This window comes from Poecilia reticulata, linkage group LG13, assembly GCF_000633615.1.
Source record: "Poecilia reticulata strain Guanapo linkage group LG13, Guppy_female_1.0+MT, whole genome shotgun sequence".
NCBI lineage: Eukaryota > Metazoa > Chordata > Actinopteri > Cyprinodontiformes > Poeciliidae > Poecilia > Poecilia reticulata.
The window spans coordinates 2,466,941-2,481,902 of NC_024343.1; the positions used below are offsets into that span (position 1 = coordinate 2,466,941).

At 38.1% G+C, this 14,962-nt stretch overlaps 1 protein-coding gene across 1 annotated transcript in view; it reads right to left on the minus strand.

Moving 5' to 3' along the window:
* Window positions 1–8,620, minus strand: part of slc47a3 (solute carrier family 47 member 3) — a 10,535-nt gene extending 1,915 nt beyond the window's left edge. Inside the window, exons 1-14 of the mRNA XM_008424998.2 lie at window positions 8,140–8,620; window positions 7,212–7,313; window positions 6,529–6,677; window positions 6,390–6,432; window positions 4,652–4,696; window positions 4,160–4,257; window positions 3,982–4,079; window positions 2,909–3,022; window positions 2,755–2,822; window positions 2,579–2,687; window positions 1,605–1,680; window positions 989–1,058; window positions 121–253; window positions 5–16 (exon numbers count right to left, since the gene is read on the minus strand). Of these exons, the coding sequence (XP_008423220.1) occupies window positions 5–16; window positions 121–253; window positions 989–1,058; window positions 1,605–1,680; window positions 2,579–2,687; window positions 2,755–2,822; window positions 2,909–3,022; window positions 3,982–4,079; window positions 4,160–4,257; window positions 4,652–4,696; window positions 6,390–6,432; window positions 6,529–6,677; window positions 7,212–7,313; window positions 8,140–8,271 (1,249 nt within the window). The 5' untranslated portion in view covers window positions 8,272–8,620. The remainder of the gene's footprint in view (window positions 1–4; window positions 17–120; window positions 254–988; window positions 1,059–1,604; window positions 1,681–2,578; window positions 2,688–2,754; window positions 2,823–2,908; window positions 3,023–3,981; window positions 4,080–4,159; window positions 4,258–4,651; window positions 4,697–6,389; window positions 6,433–6,528; window positions 6,678–7,211; window positions 7,314–8,139) is intronic.
* Between the last annotated feature and the right edge of the window lie 6,342 nt (window positions 8,621–14,962).

The following is a 14,962-nucleotide window of genomic DNA, read 5'->3' on the forward strand; positions in this document are numbered from 1 at the left end:
AGGCCAGTCCATAGACCTTGGTAAAGAAAGATATTATGCATCATGTCAGATCAATTTTAAAATCTAAATGAAGTCTTAGAATTTCATTGTTATGAGATGCTTTTTAACTTTAAATCTTACCCTTTATTCCTTGTTTGGCAGCAAACATCARGGGGATTCCAATAGGAAATCCAATGCCATAAAATCCCAAGAAGTAGCAAATAGCCCCAACTCTCTGTTTACCCGCCCCTCTGATGATCCCACCAGAGGCAGCCTGGTCATGTAGAGTGTAAAAGAAAAGATTAGACTTCACAAAAAGTGAAGATACACACCCCTCTAAAAATGGCAGGTTCTTGTGATGTAAAAATTTAGACTGATTAGGGTGAAATAMAGCAAAAGTACACATGGAGAGCAAAGGGAATGTTTACTCTAAAAGGAACACAACCAGTGCTTGCCAAAAMGTCMGACAGCTTCTTCGTTGTTCCTGTTGGACGATTGGAAGATTCGCCAAAAAGTTTTTATCTTTTATCTCTGCCAGTTTTATGTCAGCATCATCAACATCGTTCTTTTACTGATCACTGTTCCCACTTTGCCAAAGAGTACATACACTGAAATGCTGTTCTTTTGTAACCCTCTCCTGATTGATGCTTTTACTCAGTGAGATRCTTTCGACCATAACCATTTTTGCAAACTGTGGTTTGAGCTGAAACGCACATCTGAGAAAAGACATTTGTCCAAGACATTTGTCTTGGTGGGATAAAATGTGTGCACACTTACGCAAACAAGTCATCTTAGCATCATTTTTTCTTTACTCTTTCATGTAAACAGATTTGTTTTTCAATTGAACACATACATTAAAAGGTCTAAAATGTTTTTCAGTGATTCACAATGATATAATTGTCATCACAAAGGCTTCAGGGGTATGTGCATTTTTTAGATCTACTTTACTGTGAGTATACTTTTGTGATCTTTTAGACGTTTTTCTGTAGGAAATGACAAAGATACTTACAGACATGGCATCCAGGATGATGAATGGAGCATAAAAAGATATAATTTCTGCAACCCTTTCCCTAATCTGCCTGAAAGAAAAATATACRTAGTAAACATCACTATAGTACTATGATGATATTTAWAAAGATACAAAAGCTAYTCTTAWTAATCTCATTAACAAATGTGGCTGTTTTTCKTCCTGAAACGACACAGTGTAGATCAGTGTTTCCCAACCCTGGTCCTTAAGGCACACTGACCTGCATGTTTTAGATGCTCCCCTGCTTCAGCACACATGATTTCAACTGATGGCTGATTAACAGGGTTTTGCTGAATTGCAATCATCTGAATGGGRTGTGTTGAAGCAGGRGAACATCTTAAACATGCAGGTCAGTGTGCTTTGAGGACCAGGGTTGGGAAACACTGATATAGAGCAAATTATTACAAATGACACAAACCTTTGGACCTAGTTTTTATGCCTCACAATATGTCAGCCAGGTTCACAGGTTTACAATTAGATAAGGCCTACTTTAATGCTCAAAGGCCAATCTGAGTCATCTCTTCAGCACTCGAGCGTGTGACTTCACCTTTCAAACAGGACTGACTCCAGTTGGGTTAATATTTAAACATGTACTTACTCATCATATGTGAAGATGTAAGAGATATGATTCTTCAGACACCCGATGAGGACTGCCAAGCAAACGGACACAGATCCTGTTGTAAAGGGCAACATGCCAAGTGAGCTAACAACACACACTTACTATGCTGCTGCTAAAGAACATGTATAGGGATTGTGGGAAAAGAAGAACTTTTACTTTATTAAATCATGTTTTCACATATTACGTTAAAGGTTCCAAGCTTTCAGATCCTGTGAAAAAACTCACCATCTTTGCCATAATAATTTTGCTCAAGGCATTTAAATTGGGGACATATTATACCAAATTCAGAAATGTAACACTTTTTTATAGAATCCATTTGGATTTCTACTGCTTCTAAAAGCAGYCCAAGAACTACCAAACATCGAAAAGCTGGTTTTTGACTAAAGTTAMGTTTTTTTGTCTGGAAAATGTCTCAAAACCTCCCGACTGTTAAGTTATAATTGACTATTACCTAGTCCTTCTCCTAGCAACCCAAGCGGAGCTCCGGCACATTTGGTGAGCTGGTTTTAGCGTTTTATGTGYTGTACAATGGCTACTAGAAACGACAAGTGTTTTATTTTTATTGTTGACTTACCATTCACAACGCCTTGCTGCATTTTTCTTGGTTATGCAGGAGGCTCAACTAATGCTTTTCAAAGATCTACAGTTGTATAATTTCCCCATCTGTTTGCACCCATTTCCACATGTGTGTGTAAATGTTAAATTGGGGAGGAGAGGAGGGACCAAAATGTAATTTAATCGTATTTCAACCACATTATGATGTTTACACTAGAAACTAGACCAAAACACTTGGCATTATTTTGTGTTTTTGCAGTAAAAAGCTCAAATAATTTATTTATTTTTTTGGCCTAGCATTGACTCAGCGTTTTACTACAGATGATCGGATCACTTTTAAGTGTCTCAAAAAGTGAGAAAGAAGTCTAAATACGTATATGATTTAAGTGCTCACTGACCTCCACAGAACATTGTAGCTTTCGCAGACAGCTTTGCCTGCTTCGTTTCTCCGGCTCCCAAAGCGTTTCCGACTCTCACGTTGCCTGCAATGCTGAAACCCAACGGGAACTACCAAAACGTAAAAACGTTATCAATTTGAAAAYCTTTTCTTCACTGCTAGCTTCAAAAAACTCACCATGTAGGCAATATTTGCCAGTTGGTATACGACCGACTGCGTTCCAAGCTCAACCTCACTTATCAGACCTTTCAAACCGATACAGGTATTAGATTCCAAAGTTGTTTTAGAAAGCAAAACATCTTCACATTTGTAATTTGGGATAGGCCATTACCTGCCAGAAAACCTCCAATCTCATATGTCCACCACTCCACACACATCATGACCATTCCAGGAACAGCTAATTGGATATAAGATTTCCAGTCGGCGAGGCATTCTTTGGACCAGCCTATATATATGATAGAAGAAAGGAAGTTAAATGCATATTATACATGGTTAGTGTTGTACAAAAACTTATTCAAACTCTTCAGCTCACACGGATTATATGAATAAAACATATTCATGTTTCAAATTTAGGCTAATTTATTAACAAAAAAGATTGGCATGACCGTTAGGTGTTGTGTATTCTATACTGACCACTCAAAGCACTTTGGACCAGAGCCACATTCACACACTGATACGCAGATTAGTAGGTAACGTATGATCGGAGGAAGACAGAATTAAACCCACAACTAGATGTGTTCGGAAAAACTGCAATGGAAACACTTCTGTTCGCATCACACGAGTCACATGATCAACAGCCGGACGACAACAGGAAGTAGTAGGAGGATAATGATTAGTTCTTTTCGGACAATGTACAGCTGGCTCCACCAGAGCTCTCTTAGCGTCACACAGTTCATGAAAAGTTGCATGTCATTAAAACATATYGAGTCCACAGCTCTTCTGTAAATTGGCAGACTACAATAACCCAAAACAGCGCACACAYAGACGCTCCCGGGCGTAAGGGGTTTGTCGCGCCAATGCCTGAATAAGACGCCAACCGCTGATGGCGGTCAGATGATGAGTGCCAGCTGATCTGTTTAGCCACCCTGTTTACATCCGTCACCACCATGAGTTTTAATACTTATGTTCACAGCCTTATTCACGTGTAATTTTATTTCTTATTTGGTGGAAACATTGCAATTGCAAAACGTGTTTTTTTTTTGTTTTTTGTTTACATTAACAGAATATTGACAAAAATGTGTGCACATTTGTAATGGAAGCACAGCTTCTGTCAGCCATTCATCCATCTCTTCAGTTCAACTTCAGTTAATCGCACCCCCTCAGTGCTGCTTGCTGCTTTTCCCCTCCTGTCATTTGGGTCCTGCTATTCACCATTAAATGACAAYATCACAATTATTTAGTCACCTGCCCAAGTTGTYTTGTGAAGACCTTTCCACATGATGTAAGCATAAAGGAATCCAGCCAAGGCAAACTCAGACAAAGTGTTGGCAACAGCGGAGCCCCTGAAGATCATATAAATATGCCCTTGTTTAATATGTATGCATTTGTGTAAAATACAATAATAAATGTGTGAGACACTCACGCTACTCCCATTTTCAATACGAAGAGCACAATGTAGTTAATGAGGGCGTTGAGCAGATTGACAATTAGCCCTGTAATGACCTGCGGCCAGATGATGCCCTGAAATAAAAGCGCCACATGTTTTTAATTAGCAACTTAGCATGTTCAAAGTGACTTGTCTCCAACAAAGAAAGGACAKAAGTTGATAAAAAATTCAATCGTATAGACTCCACCCACCACCTGCAATCCGGCAGACATAAAAATTGATGGATAGAATTACTWTTTCTCTTTTTTTATTTTCATTTCTTGTACCATACTCATTTAGGGCGCCCTGACCCCTTTGCTATTTGAATTCATAGTTGACAAAACCCCTTTAAATCTGACATAATAAATGAATATTGCACATTTTGCACATCTAATCTTTTAGGAAATGGGAAGTGAATCACTATAGTTCAACTGCACCAGATCTAAGTGCAATATTTCAGCTTATGTAGGGTTAAAATAATGGACCTACCTGGTTCTGGAGATATCGTRATTCCAAGGAAAACATGAAACTAGCCTGTAATATGACAAAAAGAAGAGATTTACTGAAATTGTTGGCATAATTTCAAAAGATCTACTTTAATCAGCATCAACACCAGGTTTTGCTTTTATGGTGGAACTATTTTATAGCASGATAATAACGTCTACTGAATTTATTAATCTGATTCTTATGTCATGTTTTTATTTTACTGCTTGTGAACTTTCACAGAATGAATTTTTTTGAGCCGACATGCCGAGGTTTACATTCCTGGAGATGTTATTCAGCACCTGCAAAAGGAGTCAGACTGTCTTCCCTAATGTTATCATATGTTGTCCTTGCTATGCAACTGTTGCTCTGTCTGTTGTCTGGCAGTTTATTTAGTCTCTCATGTTGTAGTTCTCATAACATGTGAATGATGGTAATAGACATGACTCGTTGATTTTTTTCCCAAAAACGTTTTAAAGGGGCAGTATTATGTATTATACAGTTATATTGTGCTATTCTGTAGCACAATCAAATAACTATGTTGCCTTCAGTTGTTATAAAAATGCTGTATATATCAAATATATATGTAAGAAATTTGACTTTGTAATTTAACGCCTTGCAATTTGGGCCTCTCTAAAAACTCCTGCTCTGTCTTCAGGAAATCATCACAACATGGCTCCTCTATTAACCCTTTAGCAACTTTTTTACCAGCATTGCACTGAGAAGTAGCTCGTATAATGAGCTCAGCAGATGTGCAGTTTCACCAGATGTTTGCCAACTGCTGCTGGCTAGTCTGAAGGAGCCGAGTGGAGGAGTCGAGAGGGAGAAATGCTTGGTGAGGAGGAAGTTTGAAAGATGCAGCTCCAAGGTGGGGCTAGGTCCACCCAGGCGTTTTGCACTGCTGAATGGTTACCGTGAGAGATTAAAGGATTTCTCAAACAAGCACGAAAGAATCAAGGCAACACTTCAGGTATGTTTTTAATGAAGAAATAACATTATAATAAGATGTAAAGCTAAAAAAGTTGATTGTACATAATGCTGCCCTTTTAAAGTAGCTTACTAATGYGGGTTAAAGAAATGAGAGAACAAATGTGAACATTAGCATATGAACTTTACATAACATGAAGAGGCAGCTTAAGCCCCATAGTGTACAGTATATGAAACTACTCYAAGCTTTATGATTTTACAGWGTTTGTTTCATTTATGAAACAAATTTTATTTATGATTAGAGGGTTAATCAATAACTTTATACAGCTGTGTAGTCTCTGTTTCCCGGTCAGACTAGAGTACATAAGATAAATGTACACAAGCATATGGACGTAAAACATGTCAACAGATTAGGGGTGCACTGATTTATCAGCCAGCCGAGTTATCGGCACCAATGTCCTTAATTTTGTGAGATCGGTGATCGGTCAATACTTACATGTGAAGCCAATCTTATTCATCRATCTMATCTACCCCAGCAAAGAACCACTATTCTCTTCTACTTTCCCATGAGAGAAGCTTGACAGACAGACCGGTGTAGGTCATGTCTGCACGTTTTATTTAAATTTGGGGAAAATTTAATGCAGCTAAAAGAATCTTTCTTCATAGTGTGAATTAAGAAATCACCAAGTTTTAGTGTTTTATGGATCTTTTGTTCTCTSTCCAACATCCAGACTGTGACAGTACTAAACTTTTAGGACTTTCTATCTGAAATAAGCCAATTGGAGGCCTGGAATGACAAAATGTAGAACATACTCACTGGAAGTGCTGGCATGAAGATCTTTACATACATCTGAGCCAAACTATGGAGAGATTTCACAGTCAAAAATCAAAGCAAGCATTATTATCAAGTCYAAGAAGCAAAGGATGGAGTGGTTCCTAAGAGACAGTTAGCTGACCTGGCGACTTCTGGCTSCTGTCTGACCGCCAAGAGAATGGGCTCAGTGTTGATGAGAATGGCCCAGCAGGGAAAACAGGCCAGCAACAGAATGAGGATGGACCGCTGCAGAATGACTCCGACTCTCAGGTGGTTACCGCTCCCATAGGTCTAAAAATATAGAGGGGATATTTCAGTCCATTGCAGAATGCTAATAAAACTTCAGCCAAGCCAGTTTGTTTAATATGTACGGACTGTAAGTTGCTACATTTTTCACACGGTTTTAACAATGCACATTTGCAATATCTGTATCAGTATCAGTCCTAGATCAGGTATTGGTGACAACGTGCCTGATTTATAAGGGCATTTCTACTCAGTCTAAATCTATGCTTTGTGTTCTGAGCAACATCATGCTTTATTTATTTCACTTAGAATTCCTAATCCACCTTCTGAACCATTTGAAAGAAGGTTTATTGAAGGTAGTCAATCTATTGCTTTCATCAGTTTCTTACATTACATTGGCTGCTATACTCCTATTTGCACTGACTGAGCAAACTAAAGTTTTGTTGGTTTTACATGTTTGATCAAGCTTGTGAAGCTGTTGGTGTATTTAAGTCTGCTGGACCGATGCAAATAGGATTAAACTATTTAATTGGTTCAGGACATTTAGTTCAACAGGAAGTTGGGTTTTTTTTTTCTACTTACAGCTATGGCCAAAGACACTCCCGCCAACTCTGTCTTCCCAAGATGGCCGCAAAAAACAGTACTGACAAAACTCACAGCATACCCCATGAACTGGGCCAACATCTGAAAGTCGACATACACAGAAATCTGAGACAACTCAAACATATTTGTAAGTTCATACTTAGAATTCAATTGTACCCATGTACATTGCTTAACATTTAACATAGAACAGACAGAGGTATTTTTGATGCAAAAGTATTTGTGAAGGATTAGTGACTTGCATATGCAATTTTGCGTAGTTGCATTCACCAACTTGTGTCTGTGTTAAGAAAACAAAAATTACAAAATAAATATCTGCATGAAGATTTTAATACAGAGAGATTATTATATATTAGTTTTGCTGCAACTGTATTGAACTGAGTGGAGCAAAAATATTGGAGCAATACTTTTACATATGTCCCTTGTAGAACATAATCTGTGAAGGGGAACAGTATAGTTTTGTGTCTGTGAATGATAAAGAAATATTCCCAAGTTTTTTTTTCTGATATAAGAATGCAGATTAATTTTGCACCATTTGGATCATTTGGGGAATAAGTGTAAGATTTTTTTTAAGTGCGACTCAAATAATATAATTTGTGTTTTGTGCTGAAAAGGGGGAATGGTTGTAACTGCTGTTTTGTATTTGTGAAAGAATGAAGGGTGGGAGAATCTACAATTACAAAACTCCTAAAGAATTTTTCTCAGGAACTTCAACTTCTCAGTTACAAGACACAAATACTTTTGCACCTAAAGTAGCTCCATAGAGGATGCCCAAATAAAATTCTGTGTAGTGTCCGGTAAGAACCGTGGGTTGCGGTCATGTAAAAATAACTTATACTGGGCTATAAAATGATTTAGTTAACGTATTCTAAGAAAGGGCTGACGGCTCATTTAAACACAGAACGCTTACCACTGGTGCGGCCAGCTTGGACAGCTCTTTAATTTCACCTTTAAAACCCAACGGAACCAGCGTGCGGATCCGTCTTACTGCCCAACACTCGGTCCACGCAGGAAAAGGTGTCCTCTGAGCGCTTCCGTCCATGTCWGAGGTCAAAACTAGCTTCACAAKSTCTCGGCGCGTCTTTAGTAAGAACTTTTGATTCGTTAAGCTTCTCTTCCTTATGAGGAAAAAATGACAAGGAAGAGCTTCTGGAGAAGTCAGCGCACATCCGCTAGTTCTCTGGTCTTCCGCTGTTGTAGGTGGGCCTCTTAATGTGGGCCAGCTGTGAGAAGCTGTTGCCAGGTGACTCAGTTTRTGGCCCGTGACTTCGCCTATCAGGAACGTTTTTTTGCCCTGTTACAACAGCGTACACGATTCCTTGGAAGCTCTCCTGGTCAGATGCGGAATGTGAACGTGAAAAAACGCGACGACTGATGAAACCTGGTGCAAACTGTCGTATGACGTCACGCGGGTGAACCATTCCCTCTAAATTGTAGGACAATCCCGGTGGATATGAAACTTAATCATAACTCACCTTCTTKTCGTTTCTTCCTTTCTTTCTTAATGTTCTTTCTTTTTGCAAAATAGAATTGATATAGTTATTACAATAAATTATAAATTATATGTTGTTTTTTTTACAGCACATAGTGACAATGTTGCCTTCAGTTGTTGTAAATATGCTGAATGTATCAAACATAACCTAAAACAAATTTGACGGCACAGCTGACTCCTTAAAATTGACTTCTGTCCCTTTAAGATGCTCCTACTCCTTCGGACGTTCCCGCTTCAGTCATCACACAGTGCTACTCTTAATATCGTTTAACCTTTATTTGGAGAGCTGGACTGAGATGTATAAGCAGTAGATGCAATATTAGTATTAAGCATTGCTACGCTTACCTGAGTAAAATGTGTGGATACTCAACCCAACTTCAATGAATAAGGAAAAAAACATTTTAACCAAAATGTCCCAAGTCACAGAATTTGAACACAGGCTTCATTGTTCTGATTCTGTCTGCTGAGCCTGTTGCCCACATCATTCAGTTTAAAAGACAATTACAGGTATTGCCATATGATTTGGCTGATTTGCTAGGTATACTAACAAACTATTGAACAAATGAAGTGAGTAAACAAAACGTCCTCTGAGCAGCAAGGTATTACAGTGATCATATGAATCCATCCATCCATCTATTTTCTATACACCCTTGTCCCTTAGTGGGGTCGGGAGGGTTGCTGGTSCCYATCTCCAGCTAASGTTCCGGGCGAGAGGCGGGGTCACCCTGGACAGGTCACCAGTCTGTCGCAGGATCCTATKAATCCTGGGGAAGAAATATTTCCTGTAGCAACTGTAAGCGACCACCAGAGGGAGCTAAATGCTAGCTAGCCAACATTACAGTAGGCTACCCGGAGTTACGGTGCGCTTAAATAATGATTTCGTAGTTTTAATTGATTAATTTAGTTAACAATTGTAAAAAAAAAATAAAAAAAAAAAAATTAAAACAAAGCCACGAATATAAGCACAATTTTCTGAACTAACTTCCTAGAGAATTTGTTTAATTTCATAGAAACTTATGAGGCTCGTGTCAGCCTCAATAAAAACATTACCTAATGAAACAAAACCAAACACTTGTGTAAATAGCACCACATTGATCACATCTATGGTTAAAATCAAAATTACTTATATCCTTAACAGATTTTGATTTGAAGTTATTTTCATTCAACAAGAAGTTCATAAAGGCTTTTTAATAATCAGTTGGAAATCATCATTGCAGTAATKAAGCACCCAATAATTGCTGACCAGATTTTCTGCAATGTTTCCAGTTTTTGAGGTTGGAAGACTTTTGTTGTCACTCAAATYTTTAGCTCCCACGCGACTCTCTCAACAGATTCAAGTTGGGACTCCGCTGAAAAACGTCAACAATACTTAGAGTCAGGAACAACTTTTCAACTGAATTAAATGATTGCTTCAATCAGTCAAGATCTGTACGAATAATTTCTCTAAAATTATTTAMACATTTCAATGTAATAAGATGTAAAAAAAAACATTTTCATTTCATTTAACTTTCTTTAGTGACCATATTTTATTTCATAATTGCTTAAAAAAAAAGGTTAAATTTTTTTTTAAATGCTGTTAATTTTCATAATTAAGTAAAGTAGTGACTGTAGAAAAAAGTATTTTTAGTATATTTTAGTTTTTGGAATGACTGTTGCAACTGGGCGCTACTTTAATATGGTAAAGAGAAGAATCTATGTAATTGAATAAGATGAAATATTGTGTACATGAGAGGCATCTCAAAGTATACTTCTTAATCATTTGAGCGTTTATTAGTTCAAATGACTTCCGTTTTTCAACAAAATGGTAAGCAAAAAATGTATTTTGTTTTGAACTAATATGCTAGCTTTGTTGCGTTATCAAAATCTGAGAGCATTTGCCAGTTTTCTCTTAGACTAAGGAAACGTAATATGTTAACTTTACATTGCAGGTTAATGCAGGTTTTTAGTGAATTCAAGCAGATATAAAATTCACAAAAAGCAAAACTTATCACAGAGTTGGAGCTTTGCAGCAAACACCAACTTATGCTTTAGTTACATTTACATTTTCTCAAAAGAACAGAGCATAGAACAAAATAAAAATAAAAACAGAACAGACGCAAAGAAGCTCATCTCGCTTGTTTTATCTGCATCAGTCCTGTAGATACGGATAAATAAATATAGTTTGATGAACTTCGGATAGAGATGACCTAAGCCTGCACTTTTTTTTTATGATTAAAGTTAAAAGAAGTAAGACGCTTGCATAAATATAGCTTAACTCTAACTCCTGAGCTGATTGAAGTGCCATTTAAATAAAACAATACTGAGAACCTCGGGGCGAGGAACCTAGTGGAAGGTTTGCGGAGCAGAACATAAATGAACTGTGTTTATACGATCATCTGTTACCCTGTGTTTGAGCAATTTTGTGGTGCAGGCAAAGCACGCCTCCAGAAACGGAACGTTCACTAGCACGGCARCTCCTGGATGCTTTTTTTTCCTTCTTTTTCCCCCTAAGAAGTCACTCCAATCACATTTGCCCTACATTTTCTCTAACATAGCAGAACAGAATCTGGAACTGAACTTGTATCTCGTACAAGTTCACTTCCGGACTGAACTTGATGACATGTGTTGTTCACTTAGGGGCCTGGAATTGAATTGARTTCAGTTTAGTTAAGCTCAGTGGGAAATTCATTTTGATTAAATGACGTTTATTTACAGAAATAAACCAAACTACGCTAAATTGATGGAAATTATAAATTGGATTGAAATTCATATTGTGTTCCAGAATTCAACTTAATTTTAGGGAACAGAATTTTGATCCACTTTGAGTAGGCTGTATTAAYTTGAATCAGATTAAACTGAGGCGAGTTGAAGTGAACTCAATTTAGTTGAACTGACMTGAAGTGACTCGTACTTTTGAACTGAATAGAATTGAGCAGTAGGGGGAAAAACTCTCATTACCTGCAAGTTTGTGTCTGATAGTTCTCTGGTTCTACGCTTAGAATGTAATAGCAAAATTTAACCAGAACAAATAGAACACAGAAATATTATTAAAGCACTAAAACTGCAATAGTGCAGGACATAGCCTCTGGTTTCTGCATTAATATTTCACTAWAACATAAGGATTGTTGAAGTTTGTAAAGATAGAGATCATTTTAGACAGTTTGTATTCCTCATGGTTTTATTGAAAAATCTGCATGTTTTGGTAAACACTRTATTAATAAATCTCACTCTGTATTCCCTTGTGGCGATAACACACGCATTAGCCATTATGTTGCACTAAATCTAAACCTGCACTAATCCTAAACCAATGAAATCWAAAGTTTTTGAACACTTTTATTTTTCTTTATTGTATTTCTTTGTGAGTATTTCTGGTTTTTATCTGTTACTTAATTTCTATTAAAGTGTAATAATTTACCTAGAATCCCATCAAGGTAAATGATTATAAAAGGAACATTAGCTGGAAGGATGTTCATGAATGTACTTTGGCCCCCGGCAGACAAAGGAAGAAAGAATCTCTGTCCTGTCCCTTGGGTATTTTAGCCTCTAAATTGGGCTCTCCGATTGCTAAGAGAGGCCCGTGTCTTCACAAACGTCTTTATCCTCAGCGGAGGATTGATTTTTATCAGACAAGCGGCGCATTGTGCCCGGGCGTAACCGATACAGCGGAGACGGGAAGGTGGCTCCAAAGCATCCTCTTTGCAAAGATACTTTTAAAATACAGCAGGTGCATGAAACAAAAAAAAACGCCTGTTTGCGTGGTGGCCACTTATTAAGCTAGCTCCTTGCTTACTCTGCAACTAAAAAGGAATTCCTCATTAAGTCATTTTGAGTTTACAAAAAGCTGTTGTTTTTCTTCTTCTTTTTTTTGCTTATGTCAGCTGAGCTGCGTGAAATCCAATGAAAGCAAGCAGGAGTTCAAAGCCACCCATGTATATTTAGCCAATAGAGTGGAGTATAATACATAGGGATGTGTTGGAATTGGATAATGAGTGGGTGGCACGGAGGCAGCAAAGAAAGAGAAAGGCACTGTAATTACAAAAGCATTCTTCCCAATTGGGATCTGAGATCATAGAGGTCTGAACGACTCTTTGCACTCGAGCGCCTGTTAGACGACGACCGTCTGATAATTGTCCAACAGCAGAGAGGTCAGGACTTATGTTGTTGTTTTTTGTAACCCCTGCATTCATATTTTCTGCGAGCACATTGCCAGCGGTGAGGTCAAGTGCAGTTTTCTGTCATATGTGAGAATTTCAAGTTTGCTGCAAYTTCAGAAAAGTCATGTGGCGTTCATCTTTTGGTCGCATTGATTGCTGCAGCGGTGTCTCAACGGTTCAGCCGGAGAAAATCAGACGGCACAGCTGCTGCAGCTGCTGACGTTCTCACTAAAACCTGGAAGATGGAGCGCGTCACCCCGGTTCTGAAGTCCTTCCACTGGCTCCCTGTAGCTCAGAGAGTAGAGTTTAAAATACTGTTGATCGTTTATAAATCACCGATCGACTTAGCCCGCATTACAGTAATGATCTGCTGTTGTTGTATCAACCTTCMAGCAGATCTCAGGTCTTCTGTTTCTGCTCTGCATCCCCAGAACCAAACATGGARAAGCAGCATTCAGCTCCTATACACCACAAATCTGGAGCAAACTTCCAGAAAACTCCAAAGATGCTGAAACGTTGATTTTCTTGGTTACTGTGTGATGTTTTTAAGGTGTAGGGCACTTTGAACTGCCTTGTTGCCGAAATGTGCTAAACAAATAAACCCGACTTCACTTCACTTCMCATTGCTAATGTCTCTTCCTACAGCAAGAGACCGCTCTGCTTCACAAGACAGCTCTAAGTGAGACTGGCTACACAGAGTCTGKGTACAGCAATCCTTGCCACAGATTCTCAGCTCGATTTGGGTCTTGACTTTGACTGGGCCATTCTAACACTTGAATGGCTTGGCGATAACGTTTCCATTGCAGCTCTGGTTGTTTGGTTAGGGTCTTTGTCCAGCTTGACCCAGTCTTAAAACCTTCGGAACCTCTAACAGGTTTTCTTCCACCATTATCCTGCATTTTCTCCATCCATTTTCCCAATACCAACTGGATCAATACCAACTGGATCAATACCAACTGGATCTATTCTTCTACCATGTTTCAAAGGTCTGATGGCCTGTTTTTTATTATTAATGGGTCTCAGAGATAGGCCTGTCACCATGAATAAAAATTTGCTGCACAATAAATAGTTYGAGCGATCCTTGCAATAAACGATAATATTGTGTTGTTTTGGGATCATTTTTAAGTCATTGACAATGGCATGATAATGCAAGTTCCCCTCTCTCAAAGACCAATCAACTTTATTTTTCTAAAGAACGCTTAACACAGAAACAGGAAGACATTTTAAATATCCTAAATAAAACACAACCAAAAAATAAAACGGAAAAAAACCCACTTAGAACCAAAACCATAAATAAAATGGATCATGAAATCGATGCGAGCAAAATTGCGCTAAAAAAAAATCTTAATCATCACAGTGGAAATTATCGAGCTCATTTTAATTTATGTCTAATTGATTAATTTCTTATTGCAACTACATGCCACACTTTTCAGATTACATGATTAAAAAAAAAAAAAAAAACACTTCTTTGTGTTGCTCTATTATAAAAATCTGAGCAAATTATCTTTAGGTGGAAATTATCAAAGGGTGTAAAATGGGACCGTAAAACCCAAATGAAATGTCATCTTTGAGCCCATAATGTTTATGACGCAAAACAATAGAGCACTATATTGCCGCTTTGACTCTGGGCTTACACAACGTCTCACGGCGGCACAATGACACATGGCCTGCATACATGAGGTGTGGCGCTTTAGTCCAGGATAATTGTGGTTTTCCACACGGTGTTTACAGGATTACGTCTGATTTGTGCTTGAGACAAGAGGTCAGTTAGCAAGACGCAGAGACACGGCTAGGTGCTTTAAGACACGGATAATTGTCGTGTAAGGTTGAGAAACAGCAGAGGATGATAAAAGTGAGATTATTTTTTGTTTGGGGACTATAAGCCGGCGGTGACTCGGCTGAGTTTTGTTTCTCATTATTCCTGCCCAAGTTAAGCCTCGGTGTTGTGAAAAAGTCTCTGGAGGGACAAAAACAGTCAACAACTTACTGTAAAAACAAAAGATTAATTTCGAGCCAATCAAACTGCGCAGATCATGAATTTAAATTAGATTGAAATTGACAAATCRACATAAATTTGCAAACTAAGAAAGACTCAAAAGATTCTTTGT